Source organism: Aspergillus aculeatus (assembly GCF_001890905.1).
Source record: "Aspergillus aculeatus ATCC 16872 unplaced genomic scaffold ASPACscaffold_6, whole genome shotgun sequence".
Lineage (NCBI taxonomy): Eukaryota > Fungi > Ascomycota > Eurotiomycetes > Eurotiales > Aspergillaceae > Aspergillus > Aspergillus aculeatus.
This window is the reverse complement of record NW_017962981.1, coordinates 1,553,178-1,575,266: the sequence shown is the minus strand read 5'-3', so window position 1 is coordinate 1,575,266 and position 22,089 is coordinate 1,553,178. Positions and strand designations below refer to the sequence as shown.

General features: G+C 52.4%; 9 protein-coding genes across 9 annotated transcripts; 3 read left to right on the top strand and 6 right to left on the bottom strand.

Annotated features, from left to right (window-relative positions):
• Nucleotides 1–1,081: 1,081 nt before the first annotated feature.
• On the bottom strand, nucleotides 1,082–1,480 carry ASPACDRAFT_9488 (putative C2H2 transcription factor; the record flags this gene model as incomplete). The annotated part of the gene is made up of 1 exon (XM_020206132.1): nucleotides 1,082–1,480. A coding segment is annotated over one exon (399 nt), but the record flags the coding sequence as incomplete, so codon positions are not given.
• Nucleotides 1,481–4,163: 2,683 nt separating this feature from the next.
• ASPACDRAFT_59867 (putative L-cystine transporter) lies at nucleotides 4,164–5,253 on the bottom strand (the record flags this gene model as incomplete). Its single annotated transcript, XM_020203495.1, has 4 exons — nucleotides 4,164–4,523; nucleotides 4,593–5,031; nucleotides 5,124–5,141; nucleotides 5,213–5,253. The coding sequence occupies 4 exons, from the start codon at nucleotides 5,251–5,253 to the stop codon at nucleotides 4,164–4,166; spliced, it is 858 nt and encodes a 285-aa protein (XP_020057411.1).
• A 946-nt stretch (nucleotides 5,254–6,199) lies between these two features.
• On the top strand, nucleotides 6,200–8,577 carry ASPACDRAFT_12357 (uncharacterized protein; the record flags this gene model as incomplete). Its single annotated transcript, XM_020196659.2, has 3 exons — nucleotides 6,200–6,350; nucleotides 6,411–6,778; nucleotides 6,838–8,577. The coding sequence occupies 3 exons, from the start codon at nucleotides 6,200–6,202 to the stop codon at nucleotides 8,575–8,577; spliced, it is 2,259 nt and encodes a 752-aa protein (XP_020057410.1).
• Nucleotides 8,578–9,968: 1,391 nt separating this feature from the next.
• Nucleotides 9,969–11,367, bottom strand: ASPACDRAFT_1887764 (uncharacterized protein; the record flags this gene model as incomplete). The annotated part of the gene is made up of 1 exon (XM_020198469.1): nucleotides 9,969–11,367. The coding sequence occupies one exon, from the start codon at nucleotides 11,365–11,367 to the stop codon at nucleotides 9,973–9,975; it is 1,395 nt and encodes a 464-aa protein (XP_020057409.1). The 3' UTR covers nucleotides 9,969–9,972.
• A 237-nt stretch (nucleotides 11,368–11,604) lies between these two features.
• On the bottom strand, nucleotides 11,605–12,617 carry ASPACDRAFT_77922 (F1F0 ATP synthase subunit delta). The gene is made up of 6 exons (XM_020205077.1): nucleotides 12,463–12,617; nucleotides 12,364–12,386; nucleotides 12,139–12,269; nucleotides 11,936–12,024; nucleotides 11,782–11,871; nucleotides 11,605–11,725 (listed from the first exon to the last, which is right to left on the bottom strand). The coding sequence occupies exons 1-6, from the start codon at nucleotides 12,592–12,594 to the stop codon at nucleotides 11,693–11,695; spliced, it is 498 nt and encodes a 165-aa protein (XP_020057408.1). The 5' UTR covers nucleotides 12,595–12,617; the 3' UTR covers nucleotides 11,605–11,692.
• A 1,075-nt stretch (nucleotides 12,618–13,692) lies between these two features.
• On the top strand, nucleotides 13,693–14,934 carry ASPACDRAFT_77921 (60S ribosomal protein eL29). Its single transcript, XM_020205076.1, has 4 exons — nucleotides 13,693–13,740; nucleotides 13,904–13,955; nucleotides 14,198–14,300; nucleotides 14,407–14,934. The coding sequence occupies exons 1-4, from the start codon at nucleotides 13,734–13,736 to the stop codon at nucleotides 14,440–14,442; spliced, it is 198 nt and encodes a 65-aa protein (XP_020057407.1). The 5' UTR covers nucleotides 13,693–13,733; the 3' UTR covers nucleotides 14,443–14,934.
• Nucleotides 14,935–15,023: 89 nt separating this feature from the next.
• On the bottom strand, nucleotides 15,024–16,709 carry ASPACDRAFT_1868343 (uncharacterized protein). The gene is made up of 2 exons (XM_020197915.1): nucleotides 16,400–16,709; nucleotides 15,024–16,330 (listed from the first exon to the last, which is right to left on the bottom strand). The coding sequence occupies exons 1-2, from the start codon at nucleotides 16,659–16,661 to the stop codon at nucleotides 15,069–15,071; spliced, it is 1,524 nt and encodes a 507-aa protein (XP_020057406.1). The 5' UTR covers nucleotides 16,662–16,709; the 3' UTR covers nucleotides 15,024–15,068.
• Nucleotides 16,710–16,852: 143 nt separating this feature from the next.
• On the bottom strand, nucleotides 16,853–18,798 carry ASPACDRAFT_117829 (NCBP3 domain-containing protein). The gene is made up of 2 exons (XM_020196102.1): nucleotides 18,408–18,798; nucleotides 16,853–18,333 (listed from the first exon to the last, which is right to left on the bottom strand). Exons 1-2 carry the CDS (start codon nucleotides 18,474–18,476, stop codon nucleotides 17,050–17,052), a joined length of 1,353 nt encoding a protein of 450 aa, XP_020057405.1. The 5' UTR covers nucleotides 18,477–18,798; the 3' UTR covers nucleotides 16,853–17,049.
• A 667-nt stretch (nucleotides 18,799–19,465) lies between these two features.
• On the top strand, nucleotides 19,466–22,043 carry ASPACDRAFT_77920 (putative glycosyl hydrolase). Its single transcript, XM_020205075.1, has 2 exons — nucleotides 19,466–20,790; nucleotides 20,870–22,043. Exons 1-2 carry the CDS (start codon nucleotides 19,908–19,910, stop codon nucleotides 21,955–21,957), a joined length of 1,971 nt encoding a protein of 656 aa, XP_020057404.1. The 5' UTR covers nucleotides 19,466–19,907; the 3' UTR covers nucleotides 21,958–22,043.
• Nucleotides 22,044–22,089: the final 46 nt, after the last annotated feature.

Here is a 22,089-nt window from a genome sequence, read left to right as displayed (position 1 = left end):
TGCGTCAAATATTCCCCCATTTGCATTTTCAGGTATTTGCGCAACTAGCTAGCTAGCCTCGGCATGAAAGAAGGGAAAACCAAAAAAGCTTGTATCACAAGACGACATTCCAGAAGAAGAGAGAAAGAAAAGCAAAAGGCAGGAGACAGAGGACAGTCCACCGAAGGGAGAAAATATTCCGGCAAGATGTGATGTGTAAAAGTTTCTATGGGTATTGTAGACATATAAAGTGGGTAGTAGAAGGCTTGGTAGCGCAGCTGGGTAGAATACAAGTGACCAAATGGTTTCTATCCCACTCACTGGCCCGCAGTGAGTTTTAGGTGTGTTGAATAGGGTTGGTAGTAAGGACCAACGACGTTGGTATGGTTGTCTTTCTTTCCGGGGGGTAGTTTAAAGGTTCGAAGGGGTTCCTTCCATGTTTGATAAATAGGTGATGGGAAGGAGAAGGTATCATCAAAGTTAAGGGGTCTGCATTGCGCACTGGCGATGGAGTAGAGCTGCTCCTGTGTGAAATTCAATTGTTTGTTTTCTGGGTATGTTGTATGGTAGTGGTGTGCGGGCGTTGGTCTTGTCACGACAGGAGAAGATAATGTTGTTGTTGTGATGATGATGATGATGATGATGATGATGATGATGACGATGACGACGAGGAGGAGAATACCTGTCAGCCCACACACCATCTTCCTGTGAAGGAGGGTGAGACAAGGGAGGGGGGAGGGGGTAAGCCAAGTCCTGCAAGCCAGCCAGCCAGAAACCGGAACCACACGTCTTCCTTCCTCTTCGGTCATAGTCACGGGATGAGGCTGAAAAGAAAGGCCTCCACATTTCCTCAGCTGGGGGTACACGCCCTCACTACATACTTCGTATGTAATCATGTTTGTATGTCGCTGACTGGCTCCATTGTAGCATATTCGGACCCTCCACTTTCCACCCACCTCTCAAAAGTGTTTGTCCCCTGGGGGCGAGAAAAGCTTTTTGTTCCGGAAGTTGTATCGAAACGGGAAACTGCCCCGCCCCCTTCGTTAGATATGACGACTGAAGAAGAAGAAACAGGAGACATAGGGAGAGAATTCTCTCAAATGTCGCGCCTCTTATGGATCCTTCTCACATGATCCTTCATGTTATCCATTCGGCTGAACACCCGACGACACCCTTCCCACTCACATGGGATTTCGGGGTTATGTTTCGCTTCGTGTCGATCTCGGTCCTTCTTGCTGGAAAATCCACCCCGCACGGCCTGTGGACAACCCTCGTAGCGGCAGAACAGGTGCTTGCGATGTCGGTTGTAGTGTTTGCGCAGGTCGCAGCCACGACGGAAGAGGGCTTGTGAGGAGCACCCTGGATAGGCACAGCGCCATGTTCCGTCGGGGTTGGGAATGCCATAGTTCGTCAAATTTCGATGGACGTGGTGGTGATTGTGAGGGTACTGGGAGCGTGGTGGTGAGGAAGAAGAGGAGCATGGAATGGCGGCGGTGGCGTTCTCATCTACGAGGTGGTGGGGCTGTTTTGGGGGTTGTGATGGGGGCTCATCGAGGTCGAAGTCCAGCTCTAGGTCGAGGTCGAGGTCGAGGTCGAAGTCGCCCGTTGAGGTGGATATAGGGGTGAGTTGCTGTTGAGATAATGTTGGCTGGTGCTGATGGGGCGATGTGAGGTGATAGTCTGCTGCTGTGTGTGGTTCTGGGGTCGGTGTATGTGCCTGGAACTGGGTTGCTGTCGGCGTGGCCCAACTCCCCGGGCGCACAGAGTAAACTCGATTAGATGTGTTTGCCAGTGGATGTGATGACAGTGGTAAATTGGGCTGGGTGGATGATGTCAGGTTTTGGCTCAAGAATGAGGGTGTATAAGGCCCCTGCTGGAAGAAGACGGCCTCCATTCCTGGGTTTCTGCTGTGGGGTTGGTTGAGTGCATATTCCAGGTTTCCAGGCATCCCATGGACGGCTGACAGAGAAGCCTCGTGGAAAGCTGCCGCTGGAAAAAGGTGCGGCTGCATCTGCACTGACATGGCACTTGGGATGTACGAGCCTGGTGGTAGCAGCATCTGATTGTCCAACGATCTCTGTGAAATCATTGTGGAAGGCCCTGCACGAGCAGAAGCTCTATCGTAGATTGGCTTGTGCTAAGTATTCATTTTGTTAGACCACTTGCTTGAGTGATGGGATCTTTAACTTACAGTTGTATCCTCGTCCATGGAAACGTTCCTCTCTCAGCAACGAGTGTGTTCCATGCAGCAACAGAAGAACAATTAGTTACATCAGGGCAACAGTTCTGGTTAGTGCTTCTTCATCGTCTAGCTTCTTTCGAGTTGCGGCTGGAGGAAAGAGAAGGTCCATATAAACTACTGTCTTTCTAATGTTCTGTTCTCGAAGGAGTATCTCGAATGTCAGATGTGGCTATGCATATTTCGAGAGCTGACGGTCAATCCGGTTAGCTGAGCGGGAGTCATTCCGAATCTCTGCTTAATAAATTTCTTGAAGTTTGATACCACTGTGTCATTGGTTTCGTCGGACGTTGACGCTGTCAGCAGCTCTCGCACTAGCCTTGAAACTCGTGATTTAATATAGACCACATCTATGGGGTTGATGTATAATGGGGAGTTCTGCCAGGTGCATGATGTAATAGGTCATTCCACTGCGTTTGAAATCCAACATCGCAGCTGACTTCAAATTGCCGGCCGGTAATGTCCGTATGACATCTTCTGTTGGAATATACATAGTTGACTCCAATGACAAGAATTTCAAATATCGGCCAATGGCACCACAGACTAGGGGCTCGGACTATTGCTTTCTGGGCATTGTCTCATTTGTTCTTCCCAAAGCAAATCTTTCACTGCTTATGTAGGCATAACTATCGACCATCATGGCTCGAGATTGGCTACCTGATAGGGCTGAGGTGCATAATCATCGTGTGAGAAAAGCCACAGTGCGCGAATCAGGAGTATTCATATGCAGCTGGCGGAGTGAGGAATTCACTCTGTTGTTGAAGCATGGCTTGGGTCGACTCCGACCCAGTCAGGAAGTCCCAGTCGTTTGCTGACAAGATAGCTCGAGCTAGAATGTCAGCTCACAGACCCAGGACTATAGTTGCGCGGTAGTTGAGTATGCAGCACAATATGCATGCGGTATTCGCGTGTCGTGGGGAGCTCCCTGTCTAGGCAGAGGTCTCAGCCTCAGGGAGGGCCGCGGACTCACTAAGTCCCGCATAAAAATAGAGTCGAAAAAGAAAGTATGAGGGACAGGAGACAACGAGGATGTATCACAAACGAAAGACCAAAAAAGGGATAACAAGAATGCGACTTCGAGTCATGGTTCTGCACGATTTCTCTGGCCGTTGCAGGTGGGACGAGACCAACAAGCTGACGTGAATGGTTGACGGTATGCTTAGGCCCCCAACGCTTGCAAGGCTGGCACAACTCGACTACCAAAACGGGCAAGCAAGTGGGCGCTAATGGACATGGCTGAGATGCAGATCTCTTCTGCTTACCGCCAGATGGGCCATAAGCCTCAAGGAGGAAATCCCTGCTGCAGCATGGAAGTTCATGCCATGTTGCGCGATTCCGCAGCGTGACGATCCCCAGATTGGCGGGATTGTGGAAGGGAAGCCGCGCCAAAGGATTGCCGTCAGCACGGAAGGGCTGATAAAGAGCGGTGTCGGCACCCTCGCTACTGTGCATGGTACTGCGTCCACTGCGTCCACTGCGTCCACTGCATCCGACTCTCCCTTTTCCCCGGGCTGGCCCTGATCGGCCTGCAGATCTCGGCGGTTGGAGCGTATATGGGTCAAGGTCATGTTACATCCATATTATGGTTTGTGCCGTAACCTGGTGCAAGACATTATTCCAAAAATATATTCTATCAATCATGGAGCACCGGTGGTTGAGTCATCTCTGGACCACCTTCAGACGTCGAAAATGCTCTCAACCACCCATCTCAAACTTAAATGGCTTCTCCGTCATGTGTTTCGGCAGAGATTCTAGCGTCTCTAACATATTCCAAGAAATCCCGAGCTTCGGTTGGGATCTTATCGTTTCGCGAAAATTGAGGCACGACAAACAGACAGAGACAATTGCAACCAAGGTAAGCAGGGACCCGCCACCAAAAAAGCTCCAACAAAAAGCAAATCGCGATGTATCCGACTTGCGCATCCAATACGCTGACACCAGCTGCTCACGGCAGATCGTTGGCTTGCGACAAAAGCGGCGTTCTATCGTTTGCACCCTGTCCTTTATTCTTATCATCCTCTGCATCCTTGTAAAGGATGTAGTGCTGCACGATGAAAATGATGTCAAAGAAAATGGTCACGTTAGATAAAAGGAACTTAGCGGGGTTTCCGGTGATGCCGCTCCAATCACCTTGGAAACTCGAGTCCATTATCAGTTGCGCCAGAGACAATATACCGCCAGAGAAGTCGAAGAGAATCCCTTCAATACTCCAGCCATAGGTGGACTTGCGCTTATAGTTCACCCATGCCTGAGGTACGTATTTCACGATAGTAATGATCAGTTTCACATATGAGAGGGCGTAGATCTGATGGAATCAGTCATCAGTCCGGACTGGTTTTGTGATAGTACAGTTGCGATATTTCAGAGCACTCACAACATCGATCCATGCCCACGAGAAAGGATCGAGTCCCCCATTGGGACTCTTGGCAAGAACAATCACCACGACAGCGCCCACGCCGACGATCGAGCCCCAAAAAAGACCAGCGACCGGTTTGCTAACCCGTTGATACCGAGAGACCTTGAAGCCCCAGATAAAGGGCCAGAACTGGGAGTAATAGATGACGCTGAGAACGACAGCATGAATGGCGAAAGCGAAGTCATTAAAGCGCACCGTAGCGTCTTGTGCGAGAGGATGGCGGGCGGCATATTGTTCACGAATAATAGGAGACCAAAGGAACGCAGAAGTATAGATCGTATAGCAGACGAAACCTAGAACATTGATTGTAGGAAAGTCTATGGCTAGACCCGTGGTTGAGCGTCGCCGGAAGTTGTTGAGCGGTTGGGGATAGAATGACGCGGACCAGCAAAGCGTGCTATGCCAATCAATGAGCCACTGAAAAAGTTTCCGATATACCTCGACAGAAGAATTCTCCTGACGAGACTCCTAGGTGAGTGAGCGACATACTAGATCCAGCCCAGAAGGCTATGTTCACAGGGGTCAGTAGTGTTTTATCCAAGGACCGCTGGCTGGTCGTAGATAAGGAGAACACCTACCGAGAGAGAGCTCTGACAAATATCTCGAGTTGAGAAGTCATGGTTGGAATTTCGAGCACTTTAGATCACCATAGAAAGAGAGAGGAAGAGTTATAAGAAAAAGACCAGGTCAAAAGAAGGATGAATTAGATCCAGGAGATACACATATTGTCTTTGTTTCCAATCGAAGGGGGAGGGGGAGGGGGAGCGAAGGGCAGGGATCACTTGATCGCAGGCGGACGATAAGATGGATAAAGTGAGATAGATAACTAGCACGCGATCGATACAATGCGCAGGCGGTCCGTGCCGGCAGATGGTCGAGGACTGCTGAGTCAGCAATGGTTGTCTGGGATATGCGCTGGCGCACTAAACCCAAGAAGGAAAACAGTTGTTGCTGCTGTGCTGTGCTGTGCTTGTGCCTTGCGAGCCGCGATCGCATCGCATCCCCAGCCAGCCAGCCAGCCAGCCAGCCGTTACTTAGCGGTAAGTCCACTAAACAACCCAACCCTGCCTGCATCTCGATCAATTCCCCTCCGGCGGTTGACTAAACTTGTCCTCCCTTCCTGCGGCTCGCTGACGGCTACCCACCCCCTCCATTGTTTTCTCCTTTACATCCCTGGTTCTGGACCCGTCAATTGTTTCCGTCATTATCTCCTCTCTTCTTGACCACTCTATACTAAGCTCGGTTCCATCCTCCACTTCTCACCGCCAGCGCTTGTTGCAGAGAGTGAGCTGGACCGTCCATCGTCCCAAGTTTTTCCCCCGGAAACTCCAGAAGCTACGCGAGTTTCCTGAATAGCTTGTCAATCGGCCGGAGGACAGATCAGCGACTCAAGTCAATATCCAATCTTTCTCCGTCGGCGCATGGTGCATTCTTCGGAGTGGGGGATCTCAATAGATCTCCTTCGGTAGTTCCGACATTCCATAGCATCTAATCCCGCCGTCTGTTGCAGGAGCCACTCATCGATCTCGGCCTGACATCACCGGAGGACAAACCCATTGACAATCATGGCGGCTGATTCGGGGCTCACGGCTCCCGGGAGCAGTACGTACTCCTCGAATACGTTACATGTTGGTGATGGGACATGGGACTCGGAGCGCGACACATTCCTGCTGCCCAACTTGATGGGGATCAACTTCGACACGATGCGATACAATGGTAGGTGCAATCCATACATGTCTCCACATCTGCTAAAATCTCGCTTATCATGGGCGCTAGGAATGGGGAACCGATTCAAAGATATGCCCGAATACCATACGCTGATCATTGTTCACGGTGTCATCGCCACTATCGTGTTTCTCGGTCTTGTCCCCATCTCGGTCTTGATTGTTCGATATTATTCGCGATGGAACCCATACTGGGCGTTCAAGTTGCACGTCTGGTGCCAGGTTCTGACCGTGATGCTGAGCACTGTTGTGTTCGTATTTGGCTGGTTTGCTGTAGGCCCCCGACGGAGTTTGACGAATCCTCATCACGGAATTGGCCTAGCGATCTACGTCTTGGTGTGTTTTCAGGTGTTATGGGGCTGGCTTGTTCACAAATTCGAAAGAAATAAGAGGCGCTTTCATGTGCCGCTAAAGCTTGTCGTAAGTAGACCAAGCAGTGACATCTCCGATGGTCTACATGAGGGCTAATCGATTGCCAGATACATCGGTGGATTGGCCGCGCTTTGACAATCTTGGGAATTGTGCAAATACCACTAGGTCTTACTCTCTACGGCTCACCCAAAGTGCTTTTTATTCTATATGCGATCGCCGCCTTCGCACTTCTGGCAACATGGTTTGTGTTATCCTACCTGTACGATACTGAGGGCTATCACATGGAGGGGGATTATGAAGCTCGTCGTAGCTACGTGTCCGGCCCTCCTGGTCCTGAAGGACATCCCCCCGGTGGTCTCGGTCCTATGGCAGGCGCAGGAGCAGTAGGCTCTGGGTTGGGCTCACTCTTCAGAAGACGCTCGCGAGGTAAAGACCATGAGTATGATGATCCGCACCCGGGTTATCCAGAAGAGAAATTTTCCGATGGGGGCAGGCGCCGAGGACGGTGGGAGGACACGATGCTCAAGCTGGGGGCTATTGGCGGGGGTGCATGGCTTGTGAAGAAGTTTCTCGACCGAAGGCGCGATCGGGATGATGATACGGAGTCTGGTCGTTATAGCCGGGCTCATGGACGCAGCGACAGTATAACAGAGGAAAGCCTAAGTCGGGTGGAGCCAACGCAGCGCACGCCTCTCAATCGGCCCCCGAGTCGGCCTCCAAGCCGACCACCGAGCCGACCAGCTAGTCGCGCTCAAAGCCCAGGGTCATCGTATTACTACGACAGCACCTACCTGTCATCCGAACCTGCACGCAGACCGTCACACACGCTTCGAAATGCTGTTCTAGGAGCAGGAGCCTTTGCTGCATTAAAGGGTCTGTTCTCCCGTCGCAAAGCAAATGATGAACAGCGCCGAGTAGAGGACTTGCGTCGCCGCGAGATGGAAGATGAAAAGTTAGCTCGCGCCAATAGTGGGCGACGGTACACTGGAGACGGCTATTACCCGCGACGAGGTCCAGAGTCGTTCACTGCCACTGATATCTCGACGGAGTTGACACATCCACCACACCGCCCACCACATCATGGGGAATCTGTTATCTCTGCTGTGCCTATGGCGTCTGGGGCGGTTGATGGCGCGCGCTCAGACCTGCCGCCGGCATCAGCTCCTCCGGTCCCGCACGATCTGCTCTCAGAAGCTCCACCCCCTCCTCGACACGATTCGGGCGACTTGGCAGCTGGTGTAGCAACGGGGGCGACTCTAGGTGCTGCTGCCTCCTCGGGCCACCGGCATCGCAGCAGAAGCCGGCACCGCGATGACCATGTCGACTCACCCCCTGTATCCGTCAAAGTGAAGATGCACAACGATGGCCGCCACGTCACGCTAAGGAGATTGACCGACGAAGAAGCTGCCGCGAGCCGGGAGGCAAGGCGCCGGGAAAGAAGAAACTCGCGCCGCCGAGCCGGCAGTGCAAGCTCCTTATCCGGCAATGAAGGGGGCAACTACGACCGCTGGCGTCGGGTCGAGGAGCTGGAACGTCAACAGCAGGCGCAGATGCACCGAGAGCAAGCCGCAGCGGCGGCGGCGGCTGGGGTTGGAGCATCTGCGGCCCCCTCATCTAGCATCCCCGCGACATACTATGCGCCTCCGCCGAACATGAGCAACTTGCCTCCTCCGCCTCCGCCCCCTGTACCCTCCAGCCATCCCTACGGCGCAGCCAGTATCACATCACCCGGAACGGGAACATTCACCGGGACCGAGGCCAGTGAATACGCGAGCAATCGACGTCGTAGACGTGCGGAACGAGCTCGTGCACGTCAAGAGAGACAGCAAGGCGTTGAATTCACCTGAAAAAAAAGACATATTGCGTTCTCACTTCTTATCTTTCCTTTTTTTTGTATAGCAACGATATGATACTGACGATCTTATGTGGTAGGATTATATCTCTGTTTGTCGATTTTAGTACCTCTTTTTGTTGACGTGTTGATGTTGATGTGATGTTGATGTGATGTTGATGTGATGTTGATGTGATGTTGACGTTGATGATTTGGTGTATATGAATTGTTTGTGTGCGAAGTACCCCCCAACTCCATCCGGTTTACCTTGGCGGGTGCTGTTGCTTTTGTGATTACAGTAATCAATGCATGTGATGTGGTCAGAGGAGGTGCCTAGCCCTGGTTGGAGTAAGCAAGCAGAAAAACGGGTCTTTTTATAACGATAGATCCCTTCCTGGAGATTCTTCTGGTTGTCAATACGCACATAACAGTAGCGTTGCTTGGTGGGTGATTACAGTCACCCCTCGGGCGAGCAAGTCGGTCAATTGGCACTAGCTAGCTGCCGGGACATCAAAAGAATCAGTAAGCCTGCCGGTACAGTACAATCGAGACCAAAGACTCAATTACAGGTAGAGCTCGCAGAGGACCGACCGTCAATCGATATCAAGATTCATCATCTAGGCGTGTCAGTTGACTGCGAAAGTCACTCAGCAGGCGGAATGGGGAAGCTTCTCTTGTAGAGATCGTCGTCATAACGATGGTAGTATGATAGATCTAGTCCCATCGTGAAGGAAATGGGATTGGGTCAGGGTCGATCTCTTTAAAACAACCAGGAGAATGAATAGACGAGACAAAGGGCCTAATGGAATTCATCGAGATTGGGCATCGCAAAAAGGGGAACGAACATCAATGTCTCCGAGTCGGCGGAGAAGTTAGAAAGCACTACCTTACCTTATCTGCCTTTGAGAACACTTAGCCAACTATCAATTCTCGCTAGCGATCTTCCTATGGCATTTCGTTATCGATTCGTGATGAGCTTAACTTGCTTGCTCGTTTCGTCCGTCGGAGTTCAATCTTGTCGGGACTGCAGCTCGCTCGTTCTAAGGTGACTGCAGGTGAATACTAAAGGAAAGGTTTATGCATTGAGCTATAGATTGTTCAACGAGATGAAAGATGCATGTGATAATCGGAATCTGCTATTGTTTTCTCGGTTAGACTTCCCAATGACGACTAGGTAGCTCTCGACATAAAGTCTATCCGTCGGCAGCCTTGTCTCGATCTCTGATGGTCATAGGTTCAACAGTTATGAATCAACTATGTAACAATCTCACAATAGGATAATAATAAAATCCTCGCTCTCGTTCTCATTGCCCTTTTTCACTGAGACCCTCGTTGTGATCAAACCTTTCTGCTTGACTCAGCCGATCGACCAAATGCCCCTCTTTCACACCACTGTATCTCTCAGACGCGGTCAGCTCTGAATGATTACATTGACACCAATCTTTTCCAAGAGAAAAGTAAGAGATACTGCAGTGAAATGCAGAAGGAGGTGGAGCAATCCAATCACTGCACATGGGGCTGCAGAGCCTATGATCTGGAGGAAAGCGGCATTGAGGAAAGACACAATCCGCAGAAATAGAAGTGGAACAATGACGTCAACCCTAACAAGATGTGCCGTGGACCTGTACGGAGAAACGAAAATATCTTTTAGACCGTCGCGGCTCTTAGCATAGGTCTGCGCAATCGGCCAAGTGACGTGCACATGGAACGAGCATGACATTGATTGAGATAGCAAGTGCCGCTCAGATCGCTGCCCAATTAACAAGCTGACAATAGCACAATCGTTTTCCTTGGTTGGTAGCCAGATCGCTCGGAAAGGCTTGCGGATGTACGTCTCCAGCAAATCACCGATTGAACGCCGTCCATGTGGCAGGGTTTGACGGTGGCCGTCAAAGGCAGGGAGCCGGATATTGTTACTTGCTGCGCTGTCTGGTAATCCGAGGTTGTGACGGAAGAGTGTCTCATCGACAATCGGACACGGTGCCGGCAATGGCACTTTCGGGCTCTCTTTCACAACGTAGGTTGTCGTCTCTGGACATGGTATTATTAGACGCGGAAGGGCATGCGATGATGGGGAACTCTGATTAGTCCAGGGTTTCTTTATTCGCGTTATTGAGTCATGTCCCTGATATCGTCCCATCGATAGGTTGAAAAGACGCAAAGGAGCCCTTATACCCTGCCGCGGTGCTAGCATCTGAGGATCGGTGCCAAGGGACTTCCTTTTCTGGCGCGTCGTTCCGGGATCAGCCACGGATGAGTGAACATGTTCGGATACAGTGAAAGTAGGGACTTCGAACTCAGAGAGGGAAGCCGGCTTTGGTGGCTTGGGGGGCTTCTGAGAGAGCTCGCGATCGAGACTTTCCGTACGACTCGGTTCAGTAAGGACGTCATGTATCGCGCTCACGGTGGGCTCGTTCAAAGTCAATTTGGTCGGAGATGATCGGCTTTCGAGATCGCATAGTTCATTCTCCTTTGTAGACCCGGGGATTGAGATTGATGAGCTACGTTGAATTTCAGGCTCAATCCCTATGTCCTTTGTATTGTATGTCATGACTGAGGGGTTGTTGTCAACGTCCATGGGGAATATCTGGAATATATCGGTATCACGAGAATCATTCCTCTGCAAAGCTGGGGGCACCTTGAGATTTTCCAGCCCGCTGGAAGCGACTCGGTCGGGGGAAGACTGGGGGGATTCCATAGACATCAGGTCGGAAACAAGCGGCAGGATGTTGGGTTGTTTGTGGTCGCCAAGCTCAGGTTCGTAGACCAGGGAGCTTGAGCCAGGCAATACTGACTGCTGGGCCATTGTCAGCAAATATCTGTTGCAGTCTGCGCACTCAGAATTAGCACGAAACTAGACAGAGGGGAAGCAGCAGAATGCACGGAAGGAGGTTCGAGGGGGTGCTTCAGGAGACTCGGACTGGAATCCAACAACCAAACTGGGAAGGAGCGGCCGTATAACTGAGGAGTTCAAGAAAGTCTTAGTTAGCAATATTCCTCAGTGGAACCAATGCCACACAAGCCTTCAGTGGGCTTTTGTCTTCATTTCATGCAAAACAACATTTCAAGAGAATTGGCTTAATTCTACAAGGTCAGGTTGAAGATCGCGACTGGATATGTACATCAGGTATCTATTTAAGGTGGGCTTGGAGGGTCTCGAGAACCTGGTCATGGCGTTAGCAGACAAACTCGTAGTATAACGAAGCGGACTCGACCTCACCTCAAGCTCGATCTTAGCCTCGGCAATATCCTGCTCGCTGCCGCTGCCGCTGGCAATCTTCTGGGCCTCGGCGATCTGGGAGCGGACAGCCTGAAGTAGACGAATGACTACATTAGTTATCTGGCGACGCGACATAACAAGGTGGGACACCTACCTCAGCGCTGAAGTCCTCAAGGGGGTAACCCTCGACGGCGTTGATGCTCAACTGGGAGTCAGGCTGCACAACGGCGAAGCCACCAGAAACTATACAAGAGGACTACGTCAGCCAGGCTCTAAGCCAAGTAGCAACTGCGATCCAAGCAATGTCTGTGTGAAATGGAAGTAAAGCCGGGTCTCGATGGAAAAGGGCCGACGTACGGAAGAACTTCTTGCTGGCACCACCCTCCTCAACAACCTCGACGAGACCGGGCTTAAGCTGCTCGATGGAGGGGACGTGGTTGGCGAGGACACCCATCTCTCCGGACTCAGCAGGGATGTTGACCTGGACACTGGATGGAAAAAGACTCGTAAGTACGGGGCGGTCAATGTTGAAAGAGTTTCGTCCAATTGCTCGGTCGATACGGGAGTCAAGGAACCACATACACGCCAGTGGACTTGAAGATAGTCTGTTTGAGAACAAATTTGTCAGTCACTGAACATTATGGCGGACGCAGCGGTTGCATAACAGAGTCGGAATCGTACCTGGTGAGGCAGGGTCAAGGAAAGCTTGATCTTGTCGTTAACAGCCTCGGCGTAACCTCTGCGCTGAAGAGGAACGCGAAAAGCAGAGGGACGAGCCCTGAGAGCAGAGCGAGCGAAGCGGAGAGAGCTCATCTTGCAATGGACGAAATGGAGGTGGTGGTGGTGATATCCCTCTTGAACCTGGGTTGAGAGTTGCAAAGGTCGAAGTCGGATGCCGGTTGTTCCCTAGCGGCTCTTCCGGTCACGTGGGGGCCCGCGCGACAACACCGCCAACGAACCCGACGATTTGACCAAGTACGTATTGGGGACTGACTATGGGGCACGGTATCTAGCCTCTACGCCGTCATCGGATTTGTTCAAGAACTGCAACGGAAGGCTTATACTCTGTAGATATTGCTCAATTCCAATCTAACTCACAAGGATCAGCACGACGTGTGTTCTGTTATGCGCTGCCTTTCACAAACTGGGACCATGAGTCAAAGAGGAGCGCCAGCAAATCCCCAGTTGCGATGGCGCAAATGAGCCCTCTTACTGACTCTGTTCTGGCAAGGCGGGTATCCTACTATGCATGTGCATGTCTAAATTTAAGATCGTCCATGTAGCCTTCAACATGAGCGCAGGCCTGATTGCATACTTCGAGATTCATAATACTTTATCGTCAAGTGATATGGTGTTTGGCCTTGGCTCGGCTATCATGACAATGTTTCTATAGCAGCTCAGGTCAGGCAGCGGTATCAGGCATCGCGAAGTAGTCGACCACCATTGCTTATGTCCCGCAACTCAGTTAGAGAGCAGCAACCTCACATCAATAATGTTTGGGATTCAAACCAACAGGGTGTTAACAACGGATGCGCCGATTCATGTCACAAGATAACATTAGTCATCGGTTGCGGGTTCTTATGCCTCAGGCCCAAACAACATACTTCGAGGGTCCATGAACGTCTAACCCAGCCTCTAGTTCTAACGGATCTGACACAGAAGATGGAAAGACGTCAGGATTGAGTGTAATAAGTAACATAAATAGCACTAATGTTGTTCCCCTCCACACGGTTGTACGGGGAGTTTAGGGGGGAAGGCAAGCAGTAGAAGCAGCAGCAAGTGAAGTGATAGCTGAGGCGGACACGCTAGCCGTGCTCGGTAAGCGAAATCCCACACTGAAAACCAGCCCTAGCCGAACCTGCCTTGGGGACTCTGGCCTTCCGCTCAGTTCAGGATAACCTCACCCGCCAACTCCTCGTCAACCGTCTCCTAGTTGCGACAAATCCGACAAGATGGCGAGTATGTACACCCCTGCTATATGAATTTTTGTCCCGGGAAAAAAAAAGACGAAGAGATCAACCCGTCCCAAATATCAGCATCCCTCCCCTGGGACTGTTCGCCATGTTTCTACAGGTCCATTCGGCAACCGTGATCAGTTCACTGACATGATTCTCCCACACAGAGTCCAAGAACGCGTCTCAGCACCACAACAGCCAGAAGGCTCACCGTAACGGGTGCGTACCCTCGAATCCCCATCGAACCAAGTCCTGAAAGAACCACACGAATGTACGATTGGAATGGAGCGGGGATGGTCGCTATGTTGGATTACGGCGCGATTGTGGAAGGAACCTCTCAACCATCGTTGTTTCATCCAACACGACAACAGCGCCTTCACCGCCGCCATTACCATGAGACACAACACCGGAAACACATGAATGCAGAAAATCGCTGACCTTGTCGATCTTCCGCTCCACAGTATCAAGAAGCCCAAGACCAACCGTTACCCCTCCCTCAAGGGTGTTGACCCCAAGTTCCGCCGCAACCACAGACACGCTCTTCACGGTACCGCCAAGGCTCTGGTACGTTGACCCAGCGAGTCCCTCGATCTCCTCACATTCGCTACCCTCCATCGACCCTCCCGACCTTCGATCGCGAGAAGAACGATCTGGCTAACAACTCGAACAGAAGGAGCGCAAGGAGGGCAAGCGCGAGGTCGCATAAATCAACTAATATAGAAACGTTTTAAAAAGAAATGAAAGCGATTTGAGTTGGTTGATCTTTCTTTTGCCAAAACGCCCCCGCGCACCATGAGTGGGATCGTCTTGTCTTGTCGGATTTAGCCCAGACTGGTCCTCACCCCACCCGGCTACATGTTTTCGCAAACGGTTGTCACATAGGAAAGGAAATTGACTGGTTTCTGCGGGTATACTTGGAAGAGCGAGTCGTGCTCTTCTGCTATTTTTCTTTTCCGTCCTTGCCCGCGTCGTGGTGAGTGACGGGTTTCCCCCACAAATTCGGTTCGGGTCTATTTGCAGACCGGAGTCGGAGATCAGGCATATGTGTGTACAGCTTCGTGCTTATTTTTCCATGCGCGCTTGCTGAAGGATTATTTTAACGTGCCGAGAGAAGATCCCATGCCCTCCTGACTTCCAATCACCCTTGGCCTTTTGCTCTCCGTGGGCCAAGGGTGCATGGACGGAGGGCTACATCCCCAGTAGACTGATGTAGAGCTATAATTAGTCAATATGTTGAATCTGTTACATGATGTTTATCTATTCATTTATACATCCTCACATGATACGCGCCAATTGGATGCTCCACAAACATAAATGCCCCCCGACTGTATACTATATCTTCCAGACCACGAGCCTCTTATCAAACCCTCCACTAACCAGCCATTCCTCCTTCAGAGCTCTGCCATCGGAGCCTAAACGCTCAACCCAGCCGGCCCAGATGGCTCTAATCTTACACCCAGCCTCATGGCCATTCTTCAAGACAGTAACAACCCTACCGGACTTGGCCTCGAGTCCGCGAATAGCCCCATCATCGCCATTGACCCAGACTCCCGAGCCATCCGGCCGCCACACCACCTGCGGGGTCGAGTATGCCGTCTGCGGCGCGAAAGTGTTGGCCTGAACCATGATGGCAGCATCCTCTCGATTCTGAAGCGACAGCGCCGCAAGCGCCTGCGCAGCCTGCGTTACCGGCTCCCTCGCACCCACGCCATCACCACCGTCATCCTCGCCGTTCCCGCCCAGCGTCTCCTGCGACGGAAACAGCAGCCGCACAATCATGACCTTCATGTGCGGGAGCGTGGACGTTGCAACCGCAAGTAGGCCCGCGTCATGGGGGCTGAGGGCCATGCACGAGGGGGAGAACGCCACCCAGGCGTTCGAGTGCGGGGCCAGGTTCTGTCTCCCGAGCAGGACACACTCGGCCTGTTGCTGCTGCTGAGAGTGGGTTGTTTCTGTAGCGGTGGGTGCTGCCCGTGACCCTTCTACACGGTAGTAGTAGAGGTACGTCGAGTCCCGTCTGGAGACGAGGAGAAGAAGTTCCTTCGTGTCGACGTGACGGACGAAGAGGATGGATTCCGGGTTCGTTTGCAGAGAGATCTGCGCCACGGGCTCGCCGATGGATACTGGGGTGTGCTCGTCGACTGCTGCAAGGCTGCTGTGGCTGCTGTGGCCGCCGCTGAGCTGATAGATGAAGACCTTCGAGTCCCAGCCCGCGGTTGCAACCCATACGGTGTTGTCGTCCGCCTCGTGCGCGACCACCTTGATCGCGTATTTGGCATGGTCTTTCCGGCGCTCGACGATGCTGGCTCCGCGCTGGAGAAGGAGTTGGCCGGACATGTTGGTCAGGAGCAGGAACTGGCCTCCTCGAATCGGCGTGTAGGACAAGATCGGCGACTCCGACGTGCCGGAGAAGGACCGCAGGATGTCGTTGCCGGCGGAGGCTTGGAACACATGGAGCTGTTTGTCTGCTCCGGTGGCCACCAGGATGGGTCCGTCGGACTGCCCTTCCTTGTCGTCATGTTGCCAGTGCTCCACAGAGCAGGATAGCAGATTGGATGCGGTTGGCGTCTGGATGATCGTAGGGTTGGCCGGGGCTTTATATACCATGCATTAGTGATTCTGTTCGCTTGACTCCGGCGGTTTAAGATGAGGGTGACATATACCAGGCACACTCCAGAAATCCATCTCCTGGTCGCCCTCGCTGTATCGCTCAAAGCTCACGCTCTTATCAAACGCTCGTTTCTCATCGAGCACGCTCTCGATGGTCCAGGAGTCCTGCTCGTCCTTTCCGCGGATTTGTCCCGCATTGGCTGGCAATCCCGCTTCGCGGAGGAAGGCATCAAGGGTCTCTGTGTAATTGTGTGCGCGCAGAAAGCGAGCCACAAGGTCGCTCGCCAGTGATGAATTTTGCGCTTCCAAAGGCATTGTTTTTTTTGTTATGTTTGTGAGATGTGGGGATAGGTCAAGCAGTGGGGGTGGGGGGCTGGAAATATATTTCTGACATAAGTCCGCTCCAGCGGCTAGACCCTTCTCCAACAACCATCGAACTCCGCATCGGTTTGAACGTCTTTGTGCTTTTACGAGTTGGAAGGGTTGAAGAAGTCATATCATCAGTAGCCTATTTATATCTCAGAGAAAAGTATAAGATCGAGCTTCCAAAGATGGGATTTGTCATTGTGAGGGAATTGCGAATCGCGAAACACCATCCCAAGGCATCATGCTAGAGACTAAATGATAAGAATACTACAAAACGAAAATGCAAAGAAAAGCCTTTCCTTCCAGGGGTATTTTCTAACATAGAATGCAGAATGCCTCAGCTGAACATGTCCTCCGCTCTCCGTCGAGGACCTCCCCGCCCTTCGATCTTCTCCGAAAACAACTCCTTGCCGGCATTGGAATTGAACTTGGACGGAAAAAGCTCTCGAACAGACGCTCCCCGTCCCTTGATTGAGATACCGCTTGCTGCACCACGAATAGATATCCCTTGATCATCCCGACCTTGACCTGCAGCCCCACGGATGTTGAGTCCGCTCGAATCTGAGTCGCTAGGGAAAAGCTCAATGTTCTTGTTCTTTCGTTGTGGCTGTATGTCCTGTGCGCCATCGACGAACGGTACAGAAATCCGCCGAGCGAAAAGATCGGCTGTCTCATCCGCAGCATCGATCGCATCGGATCGGCGATGGTTGCTGTGCTTGCTGGGGAAGAGTTCTTTGACCGTCTTGTGGGGGAAAAGCTCGCGCGTGTTCGAGTCGCTGTCACCGGCCTTGGAGGATGGGAAGAGCTCCCGGCCTTCATTGCGACGACTGGGCGGGGGCGAGCGCTCACGAAACTGCCGGCGGGAACTGGGACGATCTGTGTCGACGTATCCCCCTTCCATCAATGTATCACGACCCGGTGAAGCACTGCGGTTGCGTAGACGACCCGAAGAGCCTCCTTCATCCTCGGGAAACAAATCCCTTGGTCCTCGCCTGCCACGTCCGCGAGATGGTTCGGAGCGGTCGGCGCTCGCTGCCCGCGTGTCGTCATACATGTTGGCGCTGAAATTGTCGTCAGCGTCGCGGTCCCTCCGCCGCCGCAGTTCCCGACCATCGAATCTCCTTCGTCTGTAGTCGCCATCGCCGCTGTCGCCACCGCCGTGCTGACGTCTGTCCGCAAATTCGCGTCGGAGGCGCTCCCTGGGGTCATGCTCAGGATGCATGAGATAGAACCGACTGGCTTCGTGCGCGCGTGGCTTCTTCCGATCCGTTATGACGGCTGATCTGACCTGGAGCACGGAATCAGGGTGCGAGGCGAGGAGCTTGGCCGACCGTAGACGCAGAGCGGGGTACTGAGTCACATCCTCCTCTTCATTAGGTTGTGTAAGTGCCGCCAATGCCTGGAGGCCGACCTCTGGCGATGAGTACAAAAGGTTCGCGGAGGTGTCATCGATCCATTCGACACGGCTTGGTTCCTCAATAGAGAAGTTCTCACTTGCGAATCGCTTGATATCGTCGGTTGTCAATTCGTCCACACCGCGTATGTGAACCTTCTCGTACTGTGTGTCTGAAGAAAGTGCATCGACGGCTACGTTGGTGGTAGCTGTTGCGGCTGTTGGGTCCTGGCAACACGAAAGAGTGTTAGGCAGGGTGGCATTCACAATGGCTACTACTTGACGAGCGCGACTTGACTTACGATATCGATGTGCTCATCTTCGGGGAGAGGCCCGAGATCAATGTCCATATCAATGTCCATGGAGGCCATGATGGTTTCGGAGGTGAATGTGCTGCTGGAGACAAACTTCGGCGGAAGCGCGAGAAGGGTTGTTGCGCAATGGCGATCTTCAGCGAGGGGGAAACTGAACAATGACAGACGTGCAACAGGATCTGTATGGGTTGAGAAAATAACAGGTGCTTCAATAAGTTGCAATAAGCAACTCAGGGGTCATAAACTGGAACGAAGACGGGCAGACAGGAAACTCCACTGGTCGCAAACTGAGGCCGACATGAAGTCTACCTCCACACCGCCCGGAGGTTCCGTCGGCGGAGCTCCACCGAAGCCATCCTCGATTCTATACATGTCTTTCATCTCTTTCATTTGTCTTTCACTTTCACTTTAATCACGGCAGCTTACTTCTTCATTAACTACTACCTATCATGCTTTTCTAGACCTGCCAGACAACACTTCTCTGATTTAGACCTCGGGTTAGCTCATTGAGCTTGGATCTCCCATGTGTTCTAGATTCAGTATAAGACATACTACCAACGCCACCGGCCTTAAACGATATTGAATGGTTGAATTGTTGTTCAGGATGAATGAATTCTGGCCATACCCTCAGAGCAGTACATGCTATAGACCTACTTCTCAGAATGACTACATATTCGCTGCAGTCTCAGGATGCTGAAAGGCAATATTACCGACTGTTCAATTGACTCCTTTCACACGATAATGACTAACCTACTGATCGACGCTCCTTTCCAAGTGAGACATCATACCACCAGCGTCTGATGAGACAGGGTACAGCCATCGTACAAATGTTATTTGCCTTGAGCATGGCCCAGAACAAGGTCAACTACTGGTCTTCACACCTTCAGCGGCCATCATTCCACCCAGGATCACAGACTGTGCTTCCTATAATTCACGCTGTGTCTCAAGACTCCTAGCCCAGGTATATACTATTCAGGGATCAACGGAAGACGAGATTCTTGGTAGTCATCAAGGATCCATGGCCTTCCCCGCTTCTCGTCTGTCTTCAGTACGGCTTGACACATTTAGGCTATTTCCCCTTTTATCAAGCCAATCGGCATCTTACACGGATCAATATGGATTCATCGCCTAGCTCGCCCTGCAGTATTCGACTCCAGAGGGTCTCCACTACAGGAAGGTTTTCATCCAGCAACAATGAAACAGTCATCGATATACCAATGACCACCCTGGTGACACCGAATGCAACAGTGCGGCCACCACGGAATGCGTTGTGCTAGCTTTTCAATTGGGCCATGCCTGCGAGCACGAAGTCAGTCCAGTCACCGGCTATTATGAGGGGCTTGCAGCTATAAAAGCGAAAGGCTCAAGTCTGCCACCCCGCTACTGAAATATCAAACGATACTCCATAGTTGCTTAAGGGAATCCTCCTATTTCTGCTGCTCTTTTGTCCAGCGAAGTCTGCCCAGGTAGCGTTGAAAATACGACACGATGCTCTACGCAGAAGGCAACAAACTTGTCTTCCGATTCGATGATCATACCCTCTGGATCGAGCCCTGGAGCGAGAATGCGTTCCGTATCAGAGCCACGAAACTCGCGTCCATGCCCACTGAAGACTGGGCATTGACTTCGGAGGTGGATTCGCCAAAAGCAACTATCGAGACCCCGAAGAATGAGGATGCAACCATTGTCAACGGCAAGATTCGAGCAACTGTCTCCAAACGGGGCAAGATAACCATCTTCGACCACAAAGGGAACAAACTCCTTGAGGAATATGCCCGTCATCGTCGGGACCCCAAGGACCCAAAATGCAGCGCATTGGAGATAGAGGCCCGAGAGCTACGACCGATCCTGGGAGGCGATTTCCATCTTACAATGCGCTTCGAGTCGCTAGACCCCAAGGAGAAGATATTCGGCATGGGACAGTACCAGCAGCCGTCACTCAATCTCAAAGGTTCAGACCTGGAGTTGGCTCACCGGAACTCTCAGGCTAGTGTACCCTTTGCGGTCTCTTCGCTCGGATACGGCTTTTTGTGGAATAACCCGGGCATTGGGCGAGCAGTGCTGGGAACCACTACCATGAGCTTTGAAGTGTTATCCACAAAAGCGCTCGATTACTGGGTTATTGCGGGTGACAGTCCCGCCGAAATCGTCGAGGCCTACAGCAGGGTGACGGGTCATGTTCCTATGATGCCGGAGTACGGACTCGGATTCTGGCAATGCAAGCTGCGGTACTGGAACCAGGAGCAGATCCTGGACGTGGCGCGCGAGTACAAGCGTCGAGAGGTCCCGTTGGATCTCATTGTGGTGGACTTTTTTCACTGGCCACACCAGGGAGAATGGAAATTCGATCCCAAGTTCTGGCCCGATCCAGGTACGTTCCCAGTAGGAAGACATCGAGATACTCTCACATCTAGAATTCGACACTGACCCATTGTTTCTCCACAACCTAGACGCGATGATCAAGGAGCTCAAAGACATGAACGTCGAGGTCATGGTCTCCATCTGGCCGACGGTCGAGACCGCATCCGAGAATTATCCCGAGATGCTAGAACGCGGTCTTCTCATCCGCCACGACCGCGGGTTGCGTATCGCCATGCAGTGCGATGGGGACATCACGCACTTCGACGCGACGAACCCCGAGGCGCGCGCTTTTGTCTGGAGCAAGGCCAAGCAGCACTACTACGATAAGGGCATCAAAGTCTTCTGGCTCGACGAGGCGGAGCCCGAGTACGGTATCTACGACTTTGACATCTACCGTTACCACGCGGGCAGCAATCTGCAGATCGGGAACATCTTCCCCAAGGAATACGCCCGGGGCTTCTACGAGGGCATGCAGGCTGAGGGCCAGGAGAACATCGTCAACCTCCTCCGCTGCGCCTGGGCCGGCAGCCAGAAGTACGGTGCCCTGGTCTGGAGCGGCGACATCGCCTCCTCGTGGCCGACCTTTCGCAACCAGCTGGCGGCGGGCTTGAACATGGGCCTCGCGGGGATCCCCTGGTGGACAACCGACATTGGGGGCTTCCACGGTGGCGACCCCAACGACCCCGCCTTCCGGGAGCTCTTCACCCGGTGGTTCCAGTGGGGAGCATTCTGTCCGGTGATGCGGCTGCACGGGGACCGCGAGCCCGTACCGGAAGGCCAACCCACCGGGTCTGGCGCCGACAATGAGATCTGGTCGTACGGGGAGGAGGTCTACCAGATCTGCAAGAAGTACATCGGCATCCGCGAGGAGCTGCGCGACTACACCCGGGGCTTGATGAAGGAAGCGCACGAGAAGGGATCCCCCGTGATGCGGACCATGTTCTACGAGTTTCCAGATGACCCCAGGGCCTGGGATTGCGAGACGCAGTATCTCTTTGGCTCTAAGTATCTGGTGGTTCCCGTGCTGCGGGCCGGACAGCGGAAGATCACGGCGTATCTGCCGGCTGGGGCGTCGTGGCAGCTGTTGGATGAGAAGCACGACCAGGTCTGGAAAGGAGGACGCGAGGTCGAGGTGGCTTGTCCCATTGAGACGATGCCTGTCTTCATTCGAGTGTAGGTTTGTATTCAGATTAGATTGGGGAAAGCCAAGGTCCAGGCTGCAGAAGATATAGCTCCACTAAATGCTGAAGAGTTCTAGAAGATAACCAGCACATTGCACCAGTAGATCCCACCCCCAACATCTGCAAGA